Source organism: Procambarus clarkii, chromosome 57 (assembly GCF_040958095.1).
Source record: "Procambarus clarkii isolate CNS0578487 chromosome 57, FALCON_Pclarkii_2.0, whole genome shotgun sequence".
Lineage (NCBI taxonomy): Eukaryota > Metazoa > Arthropoda > Malacostraca > Decapoda > Cambaridae > Procambarus > Procambarus clarkii.
Window position 1 is genome coordinate 10,862,626 of NC_091206.1, and position 27,972 is coordinate 10,890,597.

General features: G+C 43.9%; 1 protein-coding gene across 3 annotated transcripts in view; it reads left to right on the forward strand.

Annotated features, from left to right (window-relative positions):
* LOC123745079 (DNA-(apurinic or apyrimidinic site) endonuclease 2) overlaps window positions 1-27,972 on the forward strand; it is an 89,891-nt gene that overhangs the window by 15,712 nt on the left and 46,207 nt on the right. For 2 of the 3 annotated variants that reach the window (XM_069306260.1, XM_069306259.1), the window contains exons 2-3: window positions 749-818; window positions 22,215-22,288. In XM_069306260.1, coding sequence (XP_069162361.1) covers window positions 749-818; window positions 22,215-22,288 — 144 coding nt within the window. The remainder of the gene's footprint in view (window positions 1-748; window positions 819-22,214; window positions 22,289-27,972) is intronic. The other variant, XM_045725385.2, reaches the window with a different exon arrangement.

Sequence of the window (27,972 nt, forward strand, 5' to 3'; positions counted from 1 at the left end):
TGGGGTGTGGATCGCCGGCGTGGTAGGTCTGGGGATCCCCCTTCCCCCCTCTCAGGGAGGGGGGGGGCTATGCAGACAGCGATGCGACAACGAATGACATCATACTAGTTTGCTCGTTTTTGTTTGGGGAGTTCTATCCACTCGTTCGGCTTTTGGTTGCAATTTTCACCAGAATAGGGGTTTGTTTTGACAGACGCCTATCTTTCTGGGTGCCTAACCCGGTCGATGGCAGACATAGAATGCTCCCAATTACACGGGGGTTTCTATCGGCCATTGCTCCCCTTGCCTCTCTAGAGGGGCCCAGGTTCTGGCTCATGGTCCCCGGTAGGCCCATAAGAACTCCATACACATGACTGATGCCAAATTCTGACATTAGCATATCAGCCTAGTAAGCTCCGGGGAGCCGTAGGGGCTTCCCCAGAAAACCTGTTTTCAAATGGCATTTTATGAAAGAAGCAAGGTTTCAATGAGAAAATATGCACATCATATCTGTATACTACTGGGTGGTTAAAATCATTAATATATTATTAATATAGTGATATTATAGTGTTATACTGTATGCTATACAGTATATTATACTATACATCATGAAGTCGCGATGTATAGTATACCTGTATAGTAATACAATCAATAATATTGTGAGTGTTAATTATTAGTTACAGGTCCCTTTGACTTGTATCACTCTATAACATATATTATAGCTACAAATAATAAAGAGCTTAAATTATTAAACTAATAATTTTTTCAGGGGACATGCTTGAGGAACCTCAGGCCATTGTGGAGGATTACACATCTTATTTTAGTTTTTCAAGAAAAAGGTAAATGCTTTTATACTAAATTTAGAGCGAGAGAATTTTCATTATTATTTATATTGCATTTTTTTTTTTTTTTTTTTTTTTTGAGATATATACAAGAGTTGTTGCATTCTTGTACAGCCACTAGTACGCGTAGCGTTTCGGGCAAGTCCTTAATCCTATGGTCCCTGGAATACGATCCCCGTGCCGCGAAGAATCGTTTTTTCATCCAAGTACACATTTTACTGTTGCGTTAAACAGAGGCTACAGTTAAGGATTTGCGCCCAGTAAATCCTCCCCGGCCAGGATACGAACCCATGACATAGCGCTCGCGGAACGCCAGGCGAGTGTCTTACCACTACACCACGGAGACTGCTAACATTAACCCCTGGGCTTCTCTTGTGATTTTAGCCTGCAACACACGCAGGTGCAAGAAATAAAAAAAAAATCCCAAATTTTTTTTGTCTTATAAAATTATGTCTTATAAAATTATATAAGTGTTCATTTGTGTTCCTTAATTGCGGGAAAAACAAAAAAATTGTAGGTGACATATTTTGGCCTCAATCGGGCGAGGAAATCTGGCAAAAGTGAGGCATTGACAGAGTAATCGTCGGAGGCGGTCAGCTCCGCCCGAGCTGCCAAGCGGGAGTTGCCACAAAGATGATATTACCTAATTATTTCAGTGTCTTTGATTTATTTTCAATTTTTTTTTGTGGTAATATTATTCAATAGTGTGTAGTGTGATATATTTTTATAATAAAATGTGTGAACCATCGCTATGATCAAAATTATTGTGAGCATATTAGTGATTCAATTATGTTCATAAAATAATAAACAAATAGTTTTGCAGTTATTACACTGTATACACAAGTTATATATAAGTTTCTTAATGTTTTTTTCACCATAGCTGTACAACTAAGCTGGTATTGTGAGTTCAGAAAGCAACAGAGGTCCCCACATGCCACAGCATCAGCTGATGCTGCCTCCTCTCCCTCACTCGTTCAAGGCCAGAGGCACTAACATTTCTCCTCCAACTAGTGCTGTATACTGTTTGTGGTGTTATTACACTATATACACACATTATATATAATTATCTGCATGTTTTGTTCACCATGACTGTTTAATTAAGCTGGTATGGTGCCCAAAGAGCATAGTGGTCACCCTTACACAGCACGACAAGTCATGCAGATGATGCCACCTCCCTTACGAAAATGGCTTCCCCCCAACATACTCATTTTGCTGATATTACACTATATATACACGTTATATATAAGTATCTACATTTGTGTTTACCATAGTGATCCACTAAGCTAGTACAGTGAGTGCAGACAATAACAGGTGGACACACAGATTCGGCAAACAATGCTACCGTCCTCCCTCCCCTCAACATTTCTCCTCCCACAATACTATGCACACTGCAAATTATCACAACAATTCTGCTATTATCAGAACCCTGGTCACTAATCATCGCTAAATAATACCAGTTACATATATATTTGTACATTTTCTAGGGGGAGCCCCATCGGCTCCCCAGAACTATCCTGGCTGATATGTAACTATTAGCTTTCTGGCATCAAAGTGCATGGAATTCTTGCCTACCATGAACCACGAGCCAGAACCTGGCCCCCTCAGAGAGACACGAGGAGCAATGGCCTATAGAAACCCACATGTGGTTGGAAGCATTCTGTCTGCCATTGACCTGGTCTGGCACCCAGAAAGGCACACCAAAACAAACCCCTATTCTGGTGAAAATATTGCTACTGAAAGCCGAACGAGTGGATACTACAACTCTCCAACGAAAATTAGCCATCGAGCATGACGTCATCACGTCGTGCCGCTGTCTGCGCACCCCCTTCCCCCCGGCAGTTCTTGGCTAATGTGATACTGGCTGGTCGGGTGCCTCTGGCTCCAGTTTTTGTTTTCAGTTTCTGTGCCTTGTAGCGTGGTCTGTCTCTACAGGTGGTGTGAGAGCCAGAAGCGTGAGCCTGATGTAAAAATCACTTTTAAATCTTATGCGGTACAGGTACTTTAAAATGCTTATACAGTATACGATGTGTGCCATTCAGCCAGTTAGACCAAAATTTTTTATACACAAAATTTGTGCTGTTAAAGGGTTAAGACAAGTTTTACTGGCATAGCTGGTCCCAGTGTCTTAGTTTTCTGTGGGGCTTATTTACCCTGCAGGCCCTGGAAAACCCTCTTGTGGGTTTGGTTGTACCATGGTTACTTCTTCCGAGCTCGCTCTCGCCTTGTGTGACATTGCAGATTGTTCCCTGCCTCTTGGAGGCAGTCATCCATCCTGCCTCCATCATGCTGCCTGTTAGGTCAGGGACACCTACAACCCAACCTACAAGTCTTGTTGGACTTGTTCCCTGCTTGTGCTCACCTTTACTCATCTCTTATTTAACACTTTCGCTCACCCCGCGCGCCACCCCTCGACAGGGCGATATGGGCCCCAGAGTGTCACGGAAGCGCGCGTTAATTCCGAAAAGTGTATACTCTCTTCAACTTTGTCACCTCAATTCTCCTTCTACGAGATTAAATTTGGTATCATTGTGTTCGCAATAAAATTCTCTACAGCACTAAATGCATATAAACTCCAAAAGCCCGGCTAATTACCCGCAGCAAACAGAGAAAGTGCGAACGAGTTACCCGGGAGCGCGCAAACGGGATAAATTTTTTTCACTATTTTCACTCTGGTCACCTCAATTTTTGTCCTAGGTCTTTCATTTTGGTCTCAATGGGTTCGTAATAAAATTCTCTAGAGGAACATTAGCCTATAAAAAAAAAAACCTGGTCACGCTCCAACCGCCGACGAGTTGAAGACGGGCCACGTGTTAGCCGTGAGTGAGTGCTCAGAGGCCTTCCTGCTACACTCCCAATTCCTACCCTTTTCAAGCCTTTCTTTCGCAATTTTCTTCCTGGAAGGGCCTTGTTCATGATTACTATCCATCGTGGAGTAAGCGTAGATAGTTTCTAAAGCCGCAGTAAGAAATATAGCCACGGAAAATAGCCGAAATGTTCACACGTTTGAGATGCGAGGGGAAGCGACATTGGTCACAACAGTGGAGCAAAGACAATGGGCCCACGGCGTGTGCCAAGCAGCCTGAGGGCGACGAGGCTCAACAAAGAAAATGGGAAGACATCGGCGCACATTTTAAAACCAGTCCCCAAAAAATCGGATAAAAACCTGATTTTTGGCGAATTTTTAAAGTGGATGACGCAATGCTGCGTCATCCCCGGCATTACCGCCAGTAAATGGATGACGCAATGCTGCGTCATCCCCGAGCGAAAGTGTTAATGGTCTCAGGGATCAGGCGGCAGCCTCATTGTAGTATCAATTCTTTTTACTTGCAACTGGCCTAGTTGGTTGCCTATTTGGAGGCCCCTAGAGCTGCTCTACTTGGATTTGGGTTCTGTCCATGCTGCCTTTTCCTTCCCAGGTGGGTATGGTTCTCCCTGCTCTTCCCTCCCTGCTTCCGGCTACTGAACATATGGTTCTCCCTGCTCTTCCCTCCCTGCTTCCGGCTACTGAACATCTGAGGGATTTGGAGTCGAGGTGGGGTTTCGCTCAGGACGAGACTCGGGTGGCTTCGGTGGCTGCCCCTTCCGATGGGGGATGCGGAGGTGGTTGGGCCCCTCGTTCCCACCAAGGCTTCTGAGTCGATCCAGCAGACTTCCTTCTTCAAAGCCTTTTCCCTGGACTTTCATTCAGGGGCGGTGGGTGTGGATTAGGGCTCTGCCCCGGGGCCGAGTTTAGCTCTTGTAGCTTTTCCTCATAGCTTATACCTCTCAGTTCTGGGACTAGTCTGTTGGCATACGTCTGAATCTTCTCTAACTTTGCCTTGTTAAACTAGGTATGGACAGTAGGCTGGCGCTGCATACTCCAGGATTGGTCTGACATAAGTGGTATACAAGGTCCTGAACACACTAGTTTTTAAGGTCAGTTCTTATGTTGGCCAATCCAGCATATGCCACTGATGATATCCTTTTGATGTGGGCTTCTGGGGACAGGTTCGGTGTGATATCAAACCCCCAGATCTTTCTCCCTATTTGACTCTTGCAGGATTTCACTTCCCAGATGGGACCTTGTGTTCAGCCTTCTCCTCCCTTTGCCTAATTTCATTACTTTACACTTTCCAAGTTGAACTTTAGTATCGCGATGTTGGTCTGGTGCAGCTGCATGCTCAGGTCCCCACTGTTTCGACTGCTTTCGTGGTTGATTGACTTTTGACTTGTGGTCATTTAGCGCCTCTTTAGTCTTCGGGAGCTGTCTTCGGATTGGCTTTCAGAGGATGTGGGAGTGGAGGAGCCCTCAGCTGGGGCCTTGGTCTCTGCTGCTTCAGTGTCATCTGCCTTGCTGACACTGTTTGCGCCTACGGATAGAAACCAGGAGGCAGTTACTATATTTTTCACCTCTCGTCTTGCGTGTCAGCAGGTTGTGCTAGCTCTGTTGTTGGGTTCAGCTTGGGCTCTGGCTCTTCAGTCTTCATCGCCGTTTTATCCTCTGTTGTTCCCAGAGCACTGTGTTGCTCAGTTTCTGTCGGCTGCTTGTGCTAGTTGCTGGCCTATTTTGGAATTGTTGGTTCTCCAGGAGGAGGTTTCTCTATGCCCTCCCGGAAGGGTCATGCTAGGGCTCGGGCCTCGTTTGGTTGAGTAGGCCTCTGGTGCCAGTTTCTGAATCGGTGAGCTCCCTGATGCCTTTTTTGTCTGGTTGTCACGGTGTTCGCTCTATATGTAGGTTGGCATCTTGGGGTTCACTTCGGCCCTTTCGTAGGTCGCCCCGTTGATGTGGCAATGAAGGGGAAGACTCACTCTTTTTGCCAACACCTGGTCCCACGACTCGTGGTCTTTTCAGGTCGTTTCTTCCGGCCTTCAGTGATGCTGATGGCCCTTCCTCTTTTCAGCATGTAGGGTCTGTTGGGTGTTGGCCTCCTCCCCTTCCATCAGTCAGGTCATCTCCGGTGGGTTTCCTGCCTTTTTCCCAGTTTCGTAATGGGACTGTGTGGCTCTTTGGAACATTCTGAACTTGTCTCGTCTGAATTGGAGGAGAGGTGTTACTGTTTGGAAGGGGAGTCCCCTTCCATTATCACATCAGGCAGTGAGGACCTTTCTGGTGTGCACTCCCTGGCACGTTTTGCCTGAGTACCACTAGGTCCTGGTTGTGGCTCACTGCTCGATTTTCTCACAACAAATCTGTCCATGGAGGCTTGTTTTTCCCTTCTTCGCAAGCTGTCTCTGTAGTAAGGCACCACATTGTCATTAAAAAGATTAAGGCAACGGCCTACTACAGCTTTCTGTGGGTGAGTCTTTTCAATAATTGTTTGAATCTCTTCCCACATCTGACACACCACCTTAATTTCTGAAGAAAGGACATTCGCTACTGCCGCATCCTCCTCCACTGCAGAATCATCAGCTGCGTCGTCTTGCTGTTCCTTTTGAAGGGCTTGGAGTTCCTGTGGTCAGTTCTTCGTTGTGTTCTTCCACCAACTCCTCTATATCATCACCATCCAATTCCAAGCCCATTTGCCGGCCCAGAGTAACAATTTCCTCAACAATAGGCGCATCATTTACAGGCTCAAACCCCTCAAAGTCCAGTTCTTTCACACATTCAGGCCACAATTTTCTCCAGCCAGAGATCAGGGTTCTTTGAGTCACTTCTTGCCAGGCTTTGTCAATGAGTTTTAAAGCACTACAAATGTTAAAATGGTGTTTCCAGAACTCTTTGAGAGTGAGGTTTGTGGCTTCAGTCACTTCAAAACAATTCTGGAAAAGTGCCCTTTCATACACTTTCTTAAAATTCGCTATGATTTTCTGATCCATAGGCTGAATTAGAGGAGTGGTGTTGGGAGGAAGGAACTTTATTGTGAGAAATTTACTGTGTCTGTGCATCAATTCATCTTCCAATCCTGGAGGATGAGCAGGAGCGTTGTTGAGGAGAAGCATGGTCTTGAGTGGCAAATTTTTCTCCTGCAGATATTTTTCTATGGTCGGGCACAGCACTTCATTCACCCACTCCGAAAAAATAAGCCTAGTCGCCCATGCTTTTTTATTAGACTTCGACATCACACACATTTGGGTTTTCTGCACTTTATACTGTTTGAAAACCCTGGGATTTTCAAAATGATGCACTAGCAAGGGTTTAATTTTCAAATCGCCACTCGCATATGAACACAGCATAAGCATAAACCTATCTTTCATAGGCTTGTGTCCGGGCAAGGATTTTTCCTCCTTGGTAATATATGTCCTCTTAGGCATTCTTTTCCAAAACAATCCTGTTTCGTCACAATTAAACACTTGTTGCGGTAGGTATCCCTCAGCCTCTGCAAACTCCTTAAATTCTTCAATAAATCGTTCAACGGCTGGTTTGTCTGAGCTGGCTGCCTCCCCATGCCTCGCAACACTATGGATACCACTTCTTTTTCTAAATTTTTCAAACCAGCCAGTCCTGCCTTGATCTACCTGATCAACCAGGCTGTGACTCATACGTCAGGCTGCGAGCAGCCACGTCCAACAGCCTGGCTGATCAGTCCAGCAACCAGGAGGCCTGGTCGACGACCGGGCCGCGGAGATGCTAAGCCCCGGAAGCACCTCAAGGTAACCTCAAGGTAACCAAGGTATCTGCATCACTCGTTCCAGGGGTTTTCTTTACAAGGTCTTCGTGCAATACCCTGGCTTTCTAACAAATGATGGCCTCCAAAACACTATCACCCCTTAATTCCTTGTCGTGTATCCAAATTAATAAAAACTTTTCCACTTCTTCAAGTATTTTTGGTCTTTGTTTCGTGATTGTTCCTACGCCCTTTGCCAATTTAGCACTCGTAATCTCATTTTTCTTCTTAAGTATAGTGCATATTGTTGATGTCGCTTTGTTGTACTGCGTACAAAGTTCAATAACACGTGTACCATTTTTATGCTTCCGAATGATCTCTTGTTTCTCCTCTATTGTCATTGTTATCCATCCAGGGAGCCGGTCGGCCGAGCAGACAGCACACTGGACTTGTGATCCTGTGGTGCCAGGTTCGATCCCGGGCCCCGGCGAGAAACAAAGGGCAGAGTTTCTTTCACCCTATGCCCCTGTTACCTAGCAATAAAATAGGTACCTGGGTGTTATTCAGCTGTCATGGGCTGCTTCCTGGGGGTGGAGGCCTGGTCGAAGACCGGGCCGCGGGGACACTAAAAAGCCCCGAAATCATCTCAAGATAACCTCAAGATAGATCCTCTCATGGGCTTTCTTGCCTTGATCCTTACCACTGGCTTTCTTGGGACCCATGGTGAGATATATAATAACAACTTTTATGCTCAAATGACCAAAAATCCAACAAAACACTGAAAATTCGGGTGAAGACTTGACGTGGGATAGTCAGTGGGCACGAGGCACTGGGAAACTGAGGGGCGACGATCGCCGTACCACCACACGCTAGGTCGGCCTGTACGCGTATCAACAAACTCGCGTTCCAAGGTAACCCTCGCCTTCCGAGTCGCATTTTCCGAGGAAATCCGGCTCGTATTCCGAAAAACTCGTATACAGGGACTCTGAAGGGTGACTGTGAGCTGGAGGAGGCAGGAGTCACACTGCAGCAAGCTCCTGGAAATATCGAATTACCTAAGTATTGGGAACAGGTTGAGGGTTACAGTGGTGTCCCAGGTTACATAAAGGTTCAGGGAAGTGTTTAAGCAAATAAAATACAATAAACAAGTAAAAGTGAGTGAAAATAGCTGTGGAAAAGTTTGTTTTGGTTCTAGTACAAAAACAAAGATGGCCGCCACCACCACCACTGGGAATGTAGACACACCAATAGATGATTGTTTCAAAGGATTCTCACCCCAAGATATAAGGAAAGGAGGTGTTCTTGGCAGGTTACAGGTAACTGAGGATATGCAAAAGTATGAAGAAAAAGTGCTTAAATTGGAAGAGGACAATGGAGCTCTTAGGAGTGAGCTTTGCACTCTAAAAGGGAGTATGCTTCAGCAAGGTAAGATTATTACTGCATTAACAGACAAGGTAACAAATCAGAAGGAGCAAATCAAGGAACTAGTGAAAGAAAATGAGGTGTGGAAAGTGAAGTGTGGTGACGTTGAAGAAATAAACAAGAAAATAGACTCATATGGTGAACAACTCCTAGGTAGCCTGAGAGCTATCTTCTTGAGATGATTTCGGGGCTTTTTTTTTTAGTGTCCCCGCGGCCCGGTCCTCGACCAGGCCTCCACCCCCAGGAAGCAGCCTGTGACAGCTGACTAACACCCAGGTACCTATTTTACTGCTAAGTAACGGGCATAAGGTGAAAGAAACTCTGCCTAATGTTTCTCGCCGGCGCCTGGGATCAAACCCAGGACCACAGGATCACAAGTCCAGCGTGCTGTCCGCTCGGCCGACGTTGCACACTCCCCGAATATGAACTGTACATAAAACCAAACCCAGAGAATCCAGCAGATGAGCCACTCGAAGTGACCAGCCCCAAAGAGGCAAGGACCAAAGAAACCCCCACGGTTCAGGCAATGAACCACCAAAGAACAGTACAAATGGAACCGAACCCTCCGAAGTGACAGCCATACTACCGCAAACTACCGCACCATGCTGTGATCCTGCCAGCCGGCCTGGTGAGCACTGGTCACAAAGCCACAGCTGAGATGACGCGTCTGTGAACATATGGAGTGAGGGCTTGGGTAGGCGTCAAGGCACTGATCCCCGAAAAACAAGAAGAGGAAGTCTGCTACGCAGCAACCGATGCAAGGCCCCCAGAGGCTGAACCCAGTGATTGTGAGAGAGAGACACGGAAGGGGCATTTCCGAAGGCAGCAGATAAGACGCCGAAGTCAAACCAGATCCAGTGGGTAAACTAGTATAGCAAAGTTCAGACTCCAGCACAACTGCTCGAACAACCACTCGAGTCGAGTACAGTACAAGTTCTCTGAGCCACTACGAATAAACCACAGGAAAGAGAGACTTTTTATTTGGATTTTTGTGCTTTCTAGATGCTAATTAACAATGTCAAAAGAAAAGAGATTTTTTTAGAATTTATTTTTTGTGAATCAAGGTAATGTCAGCTATTAATTTAACAGTTGCATAGCCCAGGGGTTAAAAACAGCAATTGTCATTGAGAAAAGCCCTGTGGAACACCACTTTCCACTCCACTCCAGCCTGACATATCTTCTCTGACTATGACCAATTGTTAACTGTTTGTCAAGTTGTCATATGCTAATATATAGAGTTAGGCAAGGATCTCCAACTGGAAACTTCACTGACAACTCACATAGAGGAGGTGAATAAAGAACTAGAAAAGTATAAAGAAGAAATAAAAGCGACATATGCTCAAGTGGTAAAAGAGAAAGAGACTATCAAAGAAGTGTGTTCGGAAGTCAAAACCAGAAATGACCAACAAGAAGCAGAAATTAGGCAAGCAATTAGGAAAGAACTGGTTACCAACAGTAAACTAGTACAAAACACTGCAGATACAACTAAGTCCATAATAATTTTTGGATGTTTAGAGAAGGAAATTTCATCTAGGGTGGACCAAGCAGCAGAAGAGATGAAAATCATAGAGAAAATAGTAGGTTTAGGAGAAGGCTCAAAGGAAAATGTCAGTGATTTTAGAAGAATAGGAAAATATGAGAAAAACAAGAACTGCCCCTTAAGGGTGACGTTTAATGGAGTGAAAAACATGATGGAAGTGCTTAGAAATGCCAGGAAATTGCAGAGTGATGAGGTTGGCAAACTTTGGTCAATAAGACAAGACCTTTCCAAGGAAGACAGAGAAAAGCTGAAAATAAACCTAATTGAGGCAAAACGTCTAAATGGAGATAGAAATGAAGAAGACAGAAAATCTTTTTTCTACAAAGTGACAGGGACTGGAAAGCTTGTGAAATGTTACATAAAAACAAAGCAACAATTTCAGTAGTGGAAGGGGGAGTAAAGAGCAAAGGAAAAGGGAACATGTTCCTGAAAATTGTATATACCAACATAGATGGAGTGAGGTCAAAAACTTTGGAGTTGCAAGATATAATCCAGCTTAGGGTCCCAGATATTGTTGCATTATCAGAGACGAAACTTGAAGGAAATATAATAAATGAAGTCATATTCCCAAGAGGCTATTCAGTTTGGAGATGTGACAGGATCGAGCCTTCGCTCGATGTGTTCATGGACAGGTCATCTCTCGGCTGGGGCTTTGTGACCAGTGCTCACCAGGTTGGCCAGGGATGGTAGGGTCTGTCCGTTCGTCGGGTTCACAGCACGGTTCGGGAGTTCGTGGCTGTTTGGTTTGCACTTCGGAGGGTTCGGGTCACTCGGTGCTCTACTGTCCAGCTCCATTCGTACTGGTCTCTGGTGGTTCTTTGCCGGAACCACAGGGTTTCTCTTAGGTGTTTAACCTTTGGGGTTGGTCCCTTCATGTGGCTCGTTTGCTGGATTCTCGAGGTTTGGCTAGCCGTGAGGTTCATGTCCGGGGCGTGTCCTGCGTCTTGGCGGACAGCCTGTCTCGGTTAAATTCTCTCTTCGCGGATTTGCCAGTCATCACCGACTCGTTTCGTTGGCTCAGCCGGACATATGGACTCCTGGCCATGGACATCTTTGCGTCAGCGTGGTCTAGATGTTGCCCATTCTATGTGGCGCCCTTACCCGCCTGCAAGGCGTTCACAGTGGATGCCTTTCGGCAGGACTGGTCGAGGTGGGGGTACCTGTTCCTCTTCTCCAGGTCCAGCTGTTGCTTCGGGTTCTGGCTCGGTTGGAGTCCATTCCCAAGGAGAGTAGTCCTCATGGTCCCTTGGTGGCCGGCCTAGCTATATTTCCAGACGCTGCTTGATAGGTGTCTGAACCCGGGGCGTTTTCCCACGGCTCTGTCTCTTTCGGCAGGTCGGACCGGTCCTGTACCTGTACGTGACTGGTTCGGCCTTCTCCTCGGCTCTTCGCGTCTGGTGTTTTGACGCGGGTATCATCATCTCTATGGTGATTAGGTATCTTCATTGATGGTGTCCCACCTGCGAGCTTCGTCTCGGCGACAATATGACGTTCCTGGTGTTTTTATGCACCTTTTTCTTGCTTTTTGTAGGTTGTCTCTTTCGCATCGGGTTGTCTTGTCCTTTCTTGGGTTTTTTGGACTACAGTTATTTGATGTTTCTTACTGTTGCCTCATGTTGTGCGGCGCTGGCAGGGCTGCTCCGGCTTGCGTTCAGGGTGGACGACACATCTGCCCCATTCCGTACGCTTTCTCGTGTTTTGTTTCACCTCCGGCCTGATCATGCGTCGCCTGAGCCGTCCTGGTCCTTGATCAGGGTGCCCTCCTACCTTCTTCTCCACAGTTTGTGGTAGCCCCTTCGGTTCAAGTTTGGTTTTCATAGGCCATATTTTGTTGGTATGGGCGTCTGCGGGTCGGGTCGGGGAGCTTCCAGCTCTTCCGGTGCAGGGGGTACTGGTGGTAGGTTTGTACGTTTGCAGTCTTTCTTCGTCCTTCTGGCGACGGTCAAGACGGCTGCTTTCCAGAGGGGTCTTTGGGTTATTGATGCTTGATTGGTTCGGCTGGGGGTGTGTCCTATGTTGTCAGGTTGAGCCTCTTTGCCGTTACCTGCGTACCGTGTCTGGGGATGCGCTTTGGGTTGATCCGGTTCCCCTCGTTCCCTGTTTCAGGGCTCGGGTCTCCCAGGTCGTCCGCAGAGTTTTTAAGTCTTCCAGCCTGCGGTCTATCCTTGTGCCTGTGCTATTTGGACGTTTGCAGCTTTCGCTGCTGTGTTGGTGACATCTAGGGCTCATTTCGGGCGTGAGGATTTGAGGGTCGCACAGGTTCCTGGCCGCCCGTTCTTTATGCGCGTGTCTGCTCCTGTGCGTTCTTGTTGCCTTGGGTCGCAGGTTGCAGCCTGTTGTCTTGGCTTCGTGTTTCGGAGTTTGTGGCGGCCGGGTCAGCCCTTTCTTTTCCTTTCCTTTCCTTTCTTTGGGTATGAAGCTCTAGAGAGCTGTAGGGGCTCCCCACTTAACTGATTTTTCAGGCATCCCTGTTTACAGGAGTTTTAGCTGATGTGTGGAAAAAGGCTAACATGGTTCCAATCTACAAAAGTGGAAGCAGAGAAGACCCCCTTAATTATAGATCTGTATCATTGACAAGTGTTATAGTCAAAATATTGGAAAATATAATTAAAACTAAATGGATAGAACACCTGGAGAGAAATTATATAATATCAGACAGACAGCATGGTTTTCAATCTGGAAGATCCTGTGTATTGAATTTACTCAGTTTCTATGATCGAGCAACAGAGATATTACAGGAAAGAGATGATTGAGTTGACTGAATCTATCTGGACCAAAAAAAGGCTTTTGGCAGAGTTCCACATAAGAAGTTGTTCTGGAAACTGGAAAATATTGGAGGGGTGGCAGGTAAGCTTCTAACATGGATGAAAAATTTTCTGACTGATAGAAAAATGAGGGCAGTGATCAGAGGCAATGTATCGGACTGGAGAAATGTCACAATTGGAGTACCACAGGGTTCAGTTCTTGCACCAGTGATGTTTATTGTCTATGTAAATGATCTACCAGTTGGTATACAGAATTATATGAACATGTTTGCTGATGATGCTAAGATAATAGGAAGGATAAGAAACTTAGATGATTGTCATGCCCTTCAAGATGACCTGGACAAAATAAGTATATGGAGCACCACTTGGCAAATGGAATTTGATGTGAATAAATACCATGTTATGGAATGTGGAATAGGAGAACATAGACCCCACACAACTTATAAATTATGTGAGAAATCTTTAAAGAATTCTGACAAAAAAAAGGGAGCTAGGGGTGGTTCTAGATAGAAAACTGTCACCTGAGAACCACATTAAGAACATTGTGCGAGGAGCCTATGCTACACTTTCTACTTCAGAATTGCTTTTAAATACATGGATGGCGAAATAATAAAAAAATTGTTCACGACTTTTGTTAGACCAAAGCTGGAATATGCAGCAGTTGTATGGTGCCCATATCTTAAGAAGCACATAAACAAACTGGATAAGGTGCAAAGACATGCCACCAAGTGGCTCCCAGAACTGAAGGACAAGAGCTACGAGGAGAGGTTAGAGGCATTAAATATGCAAAAACAAGAAGATAGAAGAAACAGAGGCAATATGATTACTATGTTAAAAAAAATAGTAACAGGAATCGATAAAATTGATAGGGAAGAATTCCTGAGACCCGGAACTTCAAGAACCAAGAGGTCATAGATTTAAACTAACAAAACAAAGCTGCCGGAGAAATATAAGAAAATTCTCTTTTTGTAAACAGAGTGGTAGACGGAACAAGTTAGGTGAGAAGGTGGTGGAGGCAAAAATCGTCCGTAGCTTCAAAGCGTTATATGACAAAGAGTGCTGGGTAGACAGGATACCACGAGTGTAGCTCTCGTCCTGTAACTACACTTAGGTAATTACACTCAGTACTTTGGAAGTGAGCAATAATCAATAAAGTAGTCCATGGTACACAGCACGACTTCAGTCTTTTTGCACCAGGTACAGATAGATTTTCGCTTATTGTTTCTTCGTTCTGTGTGCTTGCAAATAATGCACTCACGTACACCCTTGGCTTTAGTACTTGTAGGTGGTATGTAGCCAGGCTGAAAAGATTATAGGAAAAGATCAATTTGTAAGGGAGTCTTGAAAAGATCGCTTTGTAAGGTCCCACACAGGGAGAGATTCAGCCACCCTCGAAGAGTGTCCGTCAATCTAAAAGAGTGTCAGTCAATCTGAAAGAGATTCAGCTATTCTTGAAAATACCTATGGGAAAACACCACCATGGAAGCCACTAACACTATTCATCTATGCTACCTGTATCAGATGCTTCATCACTGAACGCAGAAAACGATTCATCCATTTATCATCTATATAAATTGGAGATGGCATTGGTGGGCAAGGGTGGCGCTCAGAGCTACAACTGGATACTCTCACTGTATCGTCCTCGTAGGTGCTGTATCACTTGCATCCAACCTTTGTGTTAGGTCCTTATTGCGCCTTGGTTCACCAATATCATGACCCTTATGTTCTTCAAACAATGAGGTTTGAATTTCACAGAGTGCGATCTTTCAACACCACGTCAGACAGGTGTTTGGGAGCCAGAGGTGCATGCACTACCCATGGTTGCTCACTCAGTACTAATACAGCAAGCAGCCCTAGGGCATTCTGGGAATTTTTTCCAAGATGGCTGCCTCTCACTGGAGAGCCTAAGAGTCCATTTCGTACACAACCAGTTGCGCGCACACATTTTGAATGGGTCCGAAAAAATCAGAGAGTTTTCTCAGTTGGCGCAGTCCAGTGGTTAACACATTAAAAGCAAAACAAAAATATCTGAGAATTTATTTTTTGCGCATGGGGTGGGGGTGGGGGGGTGAGGTTGCTGTATTTGGAGGGCAAGCAGCGTAGTGGTGAACCACAGCACTGTTGACCAGACCACACACTAGAAATTGAAGGGACGACGACGTTTCGTCGTCGTCCCTTCAATAATAATCTTTAATAATCCCTTCAAAATAATCTTTCCTGCCTCTACTCTACACAGACGCCGTCTTGTAGAATCGGCTCTTATTAACAATGTACCCAACATGAACTTGAGTCCTGGCTTTGTTGCTGTGGACTCTTCCCTTTCACAGTATATACTCAAATGCTCTAATCTTTCTAACAAACGTGACTTAACATAAGCTTTCCCCCTTCCATTTCTTTCTTTCTCTTTCCCTTTCTTTCTCTCTTCTCCCTTTTTCTGTTCATTGTCTTCTACGCTCCCTTGCTATCCTCTTCTTTTTCCTATTACTATCTCCTTCGGTGGTTATAATAGGAGCTGCCTCGTATGGGCCAATAGGCCTGCTGCAGTTCTCATTACTACTATCCCCTACACCTGACTTTCCTCCTCAGCTCTCTCTTGCCTATTTAATGCCTGTCCCTACCTGTCCTCATCACAATCGACTTGAGAATGGTCCAGGACGGACCGAAACGTCTTCGTCCCTTCAATTTCTAGTGTGTGGTCTGGTCAACATACTTCAGCCACGTTATTGTGACTCATCGCCTGCACAGCACTGTGCCAAATGACAAATGTCATTTGCCAATTATTGCACCAACTGGAAAAAGTTTTTTTTTTTTTGTGCATAGTCAATATGCTCTCGCGGTAGGTTGGGTACGAAATTGACTCTTGGGACCGCCTGTAAGAGGCAGCCATCTTGGAAAAAATTCCCAGAATGTCCTAGGGCTGCTGGCTGGGTTAGTACTGTGTGAGCAACCATGGATGGTGCATGTACCTCTGGCTCCCAAACACCTGTCGACGCGGTGTTGAAAGATCGCTCTCTGTCGGTGAAATTCAGACCTTATTGTTTGAAGAACATAAGGGTCATGATATTAATGAAGCTAGGCGCAATAAGGATCTAACACAAAGGTCGGATGCAAGTGATACAGCACCTATTAAGATGATACAGCACGCGCATCCAGTTGTAACTCTGAGTGCCACTCTTGCCCACCTATGCCATCTCCAATTTCTATTGATGATACATAGATGAATCATTTTCTGGGTTCAGTGATGATGCATCTGATACAAGTAGCATTGATGAACAGTGTTAGGGGCTCCCAGGGTGGTGTTTTCCATAGATGTTTTCAAGAATAGCTGAATCTCTTGCAGAATGGCTGAAGCTCTTCTAGATTGACTGACTCCGAAAATGACAATCTCTTCCAGTCAGTGACCTTACAAAGAGATCTTTCAAGACTACATTATGCCTTACAAGCTTGGCTACATAACATCTACAAGAACTAAAGCCAAGGCTGTATGTGAGTGCATTATTTGCACTCACACAGAACAAAGAAAAAGGAAGTGAAAATCTATCTGTATCTGGGGTACAGAGAGCAAAGTCGCACTGTGTACCATGGACTACTTCGTTGATTATTACTCACTTCCGAAATACTGAGTGTGTAATACAGTGTGTTACTGTGTAAATAGTGTGTGAAACTGTACATATTGTAATTTTAGTGAATTTTTAACATGTAATATAGCGACAATAAACATTTATTGTGGACACATTACTGACACATGTATCATAGTTCCATGGAATATTATGAACATTCTACATTCTGACACATGTATCATAGTTCCATGGAATATTATGAACATTCTACATTCTGACACATGTATCATAGTTCCATGGAATATTATGAACATTCTACATTCTGACACATGTATCATAGTTCCATGGAATATTATGAACATTCTACTGTACATATTCTTTACATATTGTAAAGAACACAAATATGTATCATATACGATAAAAAAATAAAATAAAACTGCATTGGAAATACATAGAACAAATAATTGAAAATATATTTGTGGCAACTCGCGGTGCTTGAATGGCCCGCATGACTACTTCTCGGAGCTACATCCACGGACAACCAGCCGTGATGATTTCACAGCGCACCTTGTCCATATCCCCACAGGCAAAATAAGAGCAATTTTGTATTTATTTTTACAAAAACACGTTCGGGGAAGGAAATTTCATTTTACAAACAAAACAGAATTTTTTCGGAACACTTAATTTCACACGTACATTTTCGCACGCATAATTTTAAACGCACAGGGGTTTATGTGCTGGGGCCCCTAAGCGGTCTTGTGTTGCTGTGGGGTGGAGGGGTCGGTGCAAATGAATGGTGAGCAGTGTATGATGTGTTGCATGTTTTCATTTTTGTTTTGAGGGAGTTTCTAGCCTTTGTTTGGTCTCTGGTTGCAATTTTCCTACCAGTTGGGGTCTGTTTTAGGAGGGCCTTCCTTTCTGGGTGTCAAACCCTGGTCGATGGCAGAGGGAGTTTCATAGGCCATTCCTCCCTGCACCTCTCTGAGGGGACCATGTTCTGGCTAGTAGTCTCCAGTAGGCATGACAACTCCATATGACTGAAGCCTCATACAGAGCACCACTTGGTTTCCGAACTTTAGTTATCCGAAACTTCCAGTTTCCCGATTGGGGTTGGGGAGTCATGCTACCCGAACAAAGTTCGGGTAGGAAGGGTCCACCAAGCGTCACGCCGGCTTGTGGTGGTGGGTGGGAGATGGTCCAGGGTGCCCACTGTGACTTCACAGATTCACGGCCTATTATTCCTATTACAGTATTTTGAATTGCCATAAGGCTGGAATGTTCATTCTGTGCTTTTGTTTTACATATCTGCACAATCAAGAAACATCTGTGCACCATGTTGGCTCCAAATGGACGCATTGCGTCATTGATGGCTGACTGGTGGGTGGATGGACGATGGAGCTTAGGTGGGAGGCAGTATGAGAGGGGGGGGGGAGAATCAGTGAGAGAGGGGGATAATTAGTCAGAAAGGGAGGGAGAGAGAGATGCTAGGAGGGAGGGGGAGGGAGGGAGAGATGTTAGGAGGTAGGGAGAGATGCTAAGAGGGAGGGGGAGGTAGGGAGAGATGTTAGGAGGTAGGGAGAGATGCTAAGAGGGAGGGGGAGGTAGGGAGAGATGTTAGGAGGTAGGGAGAGATGCTAAGAAAGAGGGGGAGAGATGTTAGGAGGTAGGGAGAGATGCTAAGAGGGAGGGGGAGGTAGAGAGATGTTAGGAGGTAGGGAGAGATGCTAAGAGGAAGGGGGAGGTAGGGAGAGATGTTAGGAGGTAGGGAGAGATGCTAAGAGGGAGGGGAAGGTAGGGAGAGATGTTAGGAGGTAGGGAGAGATGCTAAGAGGGAGGGGGAGGTAGGGAGAGATGTTAGGAGGTAGGGAGATATGCTAAGAGGTAGGGAGATATGCTAAGAGGGAGGGGGAGGTAGGGAGAGATGTTAGGAGGTAGGGAGATATGCTAAGAGGGAGGGGGAGGTAGGGAGAGATGTTAGGAGGTAGGGAGAGATGCTAAGAGGGAGGGGGAGGTAGGGAGAGATGCTAGGAGGTAGGCAGGAAGGGACGGAAGTAGTGAGAATTAGGGAGGGAAAGGCAAGCTGGCAGGCACAGGCTGGCAGGCACAGGCAGACAGGCACAGGCAGACAGGCAGGCAGGCAGGCTGGGAAGGAGGCAGGCAGGCAGGCTGGGAAGGAGGCAGGCAGGCAGGCTCGGGTAAGGAGGCAGGCAGGCTGGCTGGGAAGGAGGCAGGCAGGCAGGCTCGGGTAAGGAAGCGGTCAGCCAAGCGTCGTGCCGGCCCGTGGTGGGTGGGTGGGGGGGTGGGTGATGGTTTAGTTTGCTCACTGACCGTGTCGGGCGCCGCCTGCTACCCTGTGACGTCACAGACTCACGGCCTATTGTTCCCATTGTTTGAATTTGTCACGAGACTGGAGTGTTCATTCCGTGACTTTGTTTTACACATCAGCACAATCAAGGAACATCCGTGCACCATGTCGGCTCCAAATGCACGCATTGTGTCAGTGAAAGCATCTACAAGCGGGTTACGTAAAAGAAAGAGGTCAGTGATGACATTTGTAAAGAAAGTTGAAATAATTAAGAAGGTGGAAAGTGGTGTCCCGAGAAGTGTCGTGTGCGCTGAGTATGGCATTAGTAAAAGTACTGTTTTTGATCTTCTTAAGGCTAAACCTATCATTTTTTACTATTTCTCTAGAAGTGAAAGTGATAAAGCAATACGAAATAGAAAGGTAGTAAGTAAAGCAAAAGTGGAGTGTTGATAACGCAGTGTGGGAGTGGTACAAACAGAGACGTGAAGTGACGAAGAAGCCAGTGGCAGGCTGGCTCCTCTTGGAAAAGGCGCGTGAATTTCACCAAGCAATGAAAATTACTCAAAAGTGTGTATACAGTGATGGTTGGCTCAGAAGTTTTAAAACCCGTCATGGCATTAGGTTTATTAAAGTGCATGGTGAAAGACAATCTGCTGATATTGTTGGTGCTGATGAGTATGTGAGTAAATTTGCGGAGATGGTGCAGGAACAAAATTTATCTCCAGAGCAAATTTATAATGCAGATGAGACAGGTTTGTACTGGCGTATGCTTCCCACAGAAACGATGGCTCATAGTGGTGAGGACGATCCTTCAGGTGGTTATAAACAGAACAAACAGAGAATTTCTTTGTTGTGCTGTGCAAATGCAGCTGGCACGCACAAATTAAAGTTACTTGTGATTGGAATTAGTAAAAACCCCAGGGCTTTAAAGTCAGCCAGGTGCCTCCCTGTGATTTATAAGGACCAGCCAAGTGCGTGGATGTCTCGAGTAATATTTGTCGAGTGGTTTAATAAGAACTTTGTACCCGAGGTGAAGGAGCACCTGAAAAGTGTTGGTCTCCCGCAAAACAGCAAAGTTGTGCTGCTGCTAGATAACAGTTCAACGCATCCACGAGGTGATGAGCTTATAAATGGCAATATTATTGGAACGTTCTTGCCACCCAATACAACCTCAGTGATCAACCCATGGATCAAGAAATAATTAAGAACCTTAAATACCACTACAAGAGGATGTTTGCCAGACGTCTTAACAATCAGCTTGGAACACTTAAGGACTTTTATAAAGTCTTCACAATAAAGTCAGCTATCTGGACTATTGCTAGTGCGTGGGATGAGGTAAAGCACACAACACTAAGAAATGGTTGGAAAAAACTTTGACCCGCGTCAAGTCTGTTTCCTGAGGAAGATGACGAGGCAGATTTTGAAGGATTTGCGGTGAAGAAAGTTAGCGAGAAGAAAAAATTAAGAGAGGAACTCCTAGCCTATGTCAAGGGGATTAAGTCCCCTGAGATTAGAGTAGAACTGGTGACTGAAACAATCGAAGATGACATAGATAGATGGATAGATTTTGATGAAGCCCCAAACAATCGAAACATGACTAATGATGAAATTATAGAATTAGTATGTACAGCAAAAAAGCCAGACGAGTGCAATGAAGAAGATGGAGAGGAAGAGGAAGAGGATGAAGAAACGTTAAAGGAAAAATGTGATATGGAAAAAGTTCAGCAAAATTTTGAATACATTCTGGCATTTATGGACACGAGTTACAGCGAGTTTGAAACTAAGGACATGATGACTCAGTACAATTTGTATATGAAGTTTTTAAAAACATGAGCCAAGGGAATGAAACAAATGTCAATTACAGAGTCTTTTGCAATGGCTTCCAAGAAAGCTCGCATTGCATCACCAGCACCTGACTCATCGCATGTTGACCCAGTCAACCCAACAACTTCAGTCAATCCAACACCATCAACATCCACCACCACCTCTTCCATGTAAATAACTATGCTTCATCAATATCGATCATCAACATAAGCGGATCAGGACTTCAATTATTGGCGAGTACAAACAAAATACGGTCACGCATTTACGCTATGAACCTGTCGATTTTTTCCCCTAGATTTTTTTTCAATTTATTTTTTTATTTTTTCCTCCATTTCTCGTATACGAACTTACATGTTAACCGACGGGTCTCGTCCCCAAGGGGTTCGGAAACCAAGTGGTGCTCTGTACTAATATTAGCTAATATCAGTCCAATAGCTTTAGGGAGCCTCTGAGGCTCTACCCAGAAAATGGTGTTTCATTACATTAAATGCTGGTTTTTTGATACATTTAAAAATAAAGTGTCTTGTATGCTGGCAAATACAGTAGTTTAAATACAAAGTGCTCATAGGGACCTGACAGCTGAATGGACAGCGCTCGGAATTCGTAGTCCTGAGGTTCCAGGTTCGATCACCGGTGGAGGCGGAAATAAATTGGCAGAGTTTCTTTCACCCTGATGCACCTGTTCACCTAGCAGTAAATAGGCACCTGGGAGTTAGACAGCTGCTACAGGCTGCTTCCTGTGGGTGTGTAACAAAAAGGCCTGGTTGATGACCGGGCCGTGGAGGACGCTAAGCCCCGTAATCATCTCAAGATAACCTCAAGATAGGCCATTGCTCTCTGCGCCTCTCTGAGGTGGTCAGGTTCTGGCTCTGGTGCCCAGTAGGCAACAAGAACTCTGAGGACCCCAAATAGGATAGCACAATATTAGTGGAATAGCTTCAGGAAGCCTCCGGGGCTCGCCTAGAAACTGGCGTTTCATTACAGTCAATGCTGCTTTTTTTCTGAAGATTTGGGCATTTACATATGAGAAAATGAGCTATTCATTAGCTCCTGGGCCTGACTCTTCAGAAAAGTGTGATTACCTGTAACACAAATGAAGTCCTCTTCTAGTTTTCAAAATTAAAATAAAAAATTGAAGAATGTGTGACCATCCAAAATGGCTTCAGAATGGACCATTGGACCCCATATTGGTTTTTCCTGGAAAAATGACTGTATTTCCTGGTCATGGACCTAATTATGGATTGAGTTCCAAGAATTTCATCCTTTTGGAACTTGGTCCCACATCCCTCTTTTTTTTTTTTTTTTCTGTGAAATTGGTTTTTTGCTTTATACTAAAAGACCACTGTAAATTAAATTTTCTAATGATTTTGTTACACACAAGAATTGCATAACCTATTACTCTTTAGCTCTTAAATTTCCAAGTGGTTTTGATATCCTCATTTATTTCTTGCAGGAGTGGATATTCAGGTGTAGCCACATTTTGCTCACAGTCTGCCACACCCTTTGCATCACAGGAAGGACTTTCAGGTAATTTTCCTGTTTTGTAATTACCTAAGTGTAGCTACAAGATGAGAGCTACACTCGTGGTGTCCCGTCTCCCCAGCACTCTTTGTCATATCAGAATTCCATTTCACCTTTGTAAATGCACGTTAATGACACTATGTAAAAGACACATCGAACACTTTATGTAGGGCATATGTAAATCTGTGTATTTATGTATTTACGTATGTAGCTTAGCCTAGCATTTTAAAAGCACTACAATCACCTTCATTGTTGATTATTCAATAAATCCCTGAACTATGTTTATCAAATCTCTAACCCTGTCCATGGAGGACAGAAGAAAATGTATATATGTTCGTTAGCATTGTTAATGTGTGGCCACGTCTGTGGTAGAAAATAATAATAATAATAAAAAAAAAAGTCATATAACACTTTGAAATTACTGATGATTTTGGCCTCCACCACCTTCTCCCCTAACTTGTGCCAACCGTCTACCACTCTGTTTACAAAAGTGAATTTTCTTATATTTCTCCGGCAGCTTTGTTTCGTTAGTTTAAATCTATGACCTCTTGTTCTGGAAGTTCCGGGTCTCAGGAATTCTTCCCTATCAATTTTATCGATTCCTGTTACTATTTTGTACGTAGTGATCATATCGCCTATTTTTCTTCTATCTTCTAGTTTTTGCATATTTAATTCCTTTAACCTCTCCTCATAGCTCTTGTCCTTCAGTTCTCGGAGCCACATAGTGGTATGTCTTGGCACTTTTTCCAGTTTGTTGACATTTTGATATGTTTGCCAGTTGCATATTCCAGCTTTGGTCTAACAAAAGTCGTGAACAATTTCTTTAATATTTCTCCATCCGTATATTTAAAAACAATTCTGAAGTTAGTAAGAGTAGCATATACTCCGTGCACAATGTTCTTAATGTGGTCCTCAGGTGACAGTTTTCTATCTAGAACCACCCCTAGATCTCTTTCTTTGTCAGAATTCTTTAAATATTTCTCATGTAATTTATAGGTTGTGTGGGGTCTATGTTTTCCAATTCCACGTTTCATAACATGGCATTTATTCATGTTAAATGCTATTTGCCAAGTGGTGCTCTATATACTTATTTTGTCCAGGTCTTCTTGAAGGGCATGACAATCATCTAAGTTTCTTCCTTATTGTCTTAGCATCATCAGCAAACATGTTCATATAATTCTTTATTCCGACTGGTAGATTGTTTATGTAGACAATGAAAATTACCGGTGCAAGAACTGAACCATGTGGTACTCCACTTGTGACATTCCTCCAATCTGATATATTGTCTCTGGTTACAGTGGTCATTTTTCTACGAATTTAGGAAATTTTTCATCCATCTTAGAAGCTTACCTGTCACCCCTCCAATATATTCCAGTTTCCAAAACAACCTCTTATGTCGAACTCTGTCAAAAGCTTTATTTAGGTCCAGATAGATGCAGTCAACCCTACCATCTTTTTCCTGTAAAATCTCTGTGGCTCAATCATAGAAATGAGTAAATTCGTTGCACAGGATCTTTCAGATCGAAAACCATACTGTCTGATATTATATCATTTTTCTCCAGGTGTTTTACCCATTTAGTTTTAATTATTTTTTTTCAATATTTTGACTATTACACTTGTCAATGATACAGGTCTATAATTGAGGGGGTCTTCCCTGCTGCCATTTTTGTTGATTGGAACTATGTTAGCCTTTTTCCATACATTAGCTACAACTCCTGTATGCTGGGGATGCCTGAAAAATCAGTTGAAGTGGAATACTGAGTTCCGTATCACCCATCACAAAATGTTTGTTTTTTGAACAATTCTAACCTATCTGGGGTATACCTTAATTCCTGCTTGCTGGTTTTAATTTCATACTGAATACATATTCATGAACTTCTGAGAGTATTACTTCCACCTTAAACCGGCCTCTGGCTGCATTCTCAAAATCTTCCCACGTAAAGTCATTCCGAAAACTACTCATGGAATTAATGGATTTTGTTTGGTCAAGGAGAGCCTTTTTGGGCAAATTTAACTTTTAGTTCCTCACTTGTTACTATACTGAGAGCAATTTGTGCATCAATTATCCAGTCTTCAATATATCTCTCTTTTGTGCTAGTGGGTTTCTGGGTAGTTCTTCTGTGTTTAACCTAGGAACATCTGGGTGGGTTACGAACTGTAGCCCATAATGGTTACCACACGGTACCATGGAAGGATTCATATTACAAGGGACTTTTGCTGGTATACTACTTGCCTTGCAGTGATGGCAGGGTACTCTTATCCTCCTTAGTGGGTAAGGTCCCCGGTGTTCGGACACTTGTCTTGGCTTGATTCCCAGTTGACATCTTCATGGTGGCCCTCTTGTGTGCAGGTCCTACACTGCTTTGCCCTACATGGCTAACCTCCCTAGGGGAAGATGACCTATTGTAACAAACTAGGCTGTTGTAAGAATTATTCCAGAAGGTTCCAGAAGTTCGAGTAGGGACCTGACCTCTCAACAACGCCCAGTCCCCTGGGAATTAGCAGGTCTGAGTCACAAATGGCGGGCATCTTTGTTCATAGCTGCGTATAATGAACCATCCTATAGTATTCAGTAATTTAGAGAAAATTAGCCTTTATTCATTTTGCATTAAAATTGTATTGTATAATAGTACTGGATACAATATCAAGAGTATTCTAATTATTGAGTTTAAGTCACCATCAGTGACGTCACGAATCAGATCTAACTTTTAAGGCGGAGTGACCGGCGGTCATAGGTCAGCAGGGTTGACATGTCTAGTATTTCTCAAAGTTCAATTAACCATTTTGGGGATCGGGAACAGCTCTGCCGTTAGATGTTTGTAATTTATTTCAGTAAAATAATTCAACCAGTCTGGATCAATTAAGTACAACAGAGTTTAATTGTTATAACTTAAACCTTGCTAGTAACTTGGTGAAACTTTGACTAGGCGGAAGGTTACAATGTTCTTGTCTGGGGTAGACCAGACAAGGAAGAGATCAGTGTGGTCACGGAAGCAGCTGGGAGAGGTCAAACATCTTACCTCTCCCCGAGACCAGCCCAACATCTTAGCTGGAAAATATAGAGGTATAGTTGCTATGGTTATGTATAGAAATAGTCTCATTTGCCATTCAGGTCAAGTAGGGAGTGTTAAAGTGACAGGGAGTGAACATATTTAGATTTTGTTTTAGTTTTCTTTTAATAAATTAAGTTAATAATTTGCATTTTTATTGTCTCCATTGGGTTATGTGTATACTTGTCCTGGTCACGTGGTCCACACGAGGCAGAGTTGTATTGGGCGCCGATTCTAACATCGAATCGGAATTATCATTACCGTGTAATTTATTCCACACTCAAGGTCATCGTATATAGTGGGGATCAAGCCCCTAGGTTGATTAATTAGCGTGATCGATCCAGACCTCGATCATTGCTCTTCTTTTTACTGGTCTGGTGGTGGCAGCGTAGAGGCGACTCTAGAGTTTTGTTCAGAGCCTAGGTCACGTCATACTGGGTGTAGAATCCTAAGTCGGTCAATCGTCTTAGGACCACGTGGCGTGGAGGTGGCTTTGGTAAAAGTTTTGGAGTCCCTTGGTAGAGAATAAAAAGTAAGAATACGGGTAGAGGGAGTAGAAGGTAGAGAAGATAAGAGAGAGGACCCAAACCCGTGTTACAATGGTGCACAGCGGTGGTTTCAACAATTTTGTTTGAAATTGTTGAAAGGCTCACGCGTCTAGCCGTTCGAACACGTGCGCGGATGCTAAGGAGACAGCCGCGGGCCAGGATTAGCAGTGCGCCCCACAAGTGCGTTTGAGTGGGGATTGGCGAATCTTGGGTCATGCGGGCTGATATGATTAAGGTTAGTTAGTAAGATTAGGCTGTTAAAATTAGATTTATTGAAAAGGAGACCGCTCCGAGTTGATTGGACTGGGTACCATACTCGACCCATTGCAATTAATTCAGAGGTGTTGGGAGCCGCCATACTCTCAACAGCAGTTCCTTGAGGGCTGTCGGGGGCGGATATATCTGTGGGACGCCAGTAGATAGTCCGAGGGCGTTATTAGACGACCCAAAACGCTAGGAAAAACGTAATCCGTGAAGGGCGTTGTGGCCTCCGAGGGACGGACTAGTAACCTACCTAGCAGCGATTCAACAACTAAGTGATCGCACACTTAGTGGAGGTTGAGTCGTCCCTAGTCATAATTGTTGCTGAAAGCTGCGTGTCGCTCTGTTGGAACCTAGATGGTGTGGCCTCTAGGCTAGGTGTGGTACGGCGAGCCGGTAGGAACAATTATAAGATTAAGTCGAGTGCATTTTTGAATTAAGTATACTTCAATTTATAAAGTAATTTCCGTTTATTTTCATTGTTCTAGAGATTAATTTTTTTTCCCTTACATTCAATCCCCGGTTAAATTTTTTTTTATCAAAGTGTTTAGCATTTTCTTGCATATTAGGCTAAGTGCGTACATTAAGTTTGGCTATTCCCTGTTGTATTAGTCTAAGTCAGAGGCGTTGTTGCTAGAGTGTAGTTAATCCTCTGGACTTAGGGCTATATGTTGGTCACGATAGATAAGTGAAGGAGTTTAAGGGATAGTAAGTTGCGTGTAAATGTTATTTGTCCGTGGAATATTTCTAAGTATTTTGGGATAAGTTTTCGGCTAAGTCAATGTCGGAAAGTCGTTAACTGTAATTAATTTGTATTCGTGGGTCACGTGTATGTTCTGGGCGTCATTAGGATTCCCCAGTCGATGCGAGTGATATTTTCTAGTTTTTACCAGTAAGACGGTAGGATTGTGTTTATAGACTTAGAATTCTGTTTTCAGTAGACACGTAGGTGGAAAATTTTCTAAGTCCAGCTTGGGCTAGAATCTGACTTTTTGACGAAAATTCGAATTTTCATGTTTCGTGTATATTCTGGGGTCAGTATTACTCTCTAGTGCGCGCAAGGGACGTAATTCTGTTCGTAAAGCATTAAACAGTGATAATTACATTTTTGCCGAATTTAGTTATTTTTCGAGAAAATCGTGTTGTAATTTTGTCAAGAGTCCATTTGAGGTGAAAATCTCTGATTTTGACGAAAATTCGAATTAGTGAGTGTTGAAACCGCCCGAAGTGTTAGTATTGTTCTGCATACAACGTCAGTAGTAAATAATAACGTATTTATATCTGGGAACGAGAAACCCAAATTTTTGTGAATTAAAGGAGTTTTGTGATATTTGGGGTGATAGAAATTTTTTTCCCTCGGAGTCAGAAAAATTGGCAGAGTCCAGCAATTGAGTAAAAACGCAATTTTTGATAAAAATTCAATTTTTAGTAAGCATTTATAGGTCCTGGGTGTCTATATTAATCGCTAGAGCGGTTTATTAACGTAAAACTAGTTATTTTCCTTCAGAACAAAAATTTTGATTTTTCAGCGTTTAAGCGAAAAAGCGCGGGACTTAGTTTTTTTTTTCAGCGCAGCTGGTCCCGCTCCATCAGTCATCAGTGGCCACGCTGCTCACTTCAAGTGCGTTTAGTATTCAAGTACAGTAAATATTCTTTATTAATCCATCACGAGTGCTGCGCGTTAGTTGCGTTATCATTTAAATTGTTTTATATAAATTAGATTCTTTAATTTTTTTAACGTAAAGGACTTAGGTTTCAGCAATAGAACTGCGGGATATTTCACGGTCAGACACGAGTGCGGGGCAGACACTCATTCATTGGATTCACTTCA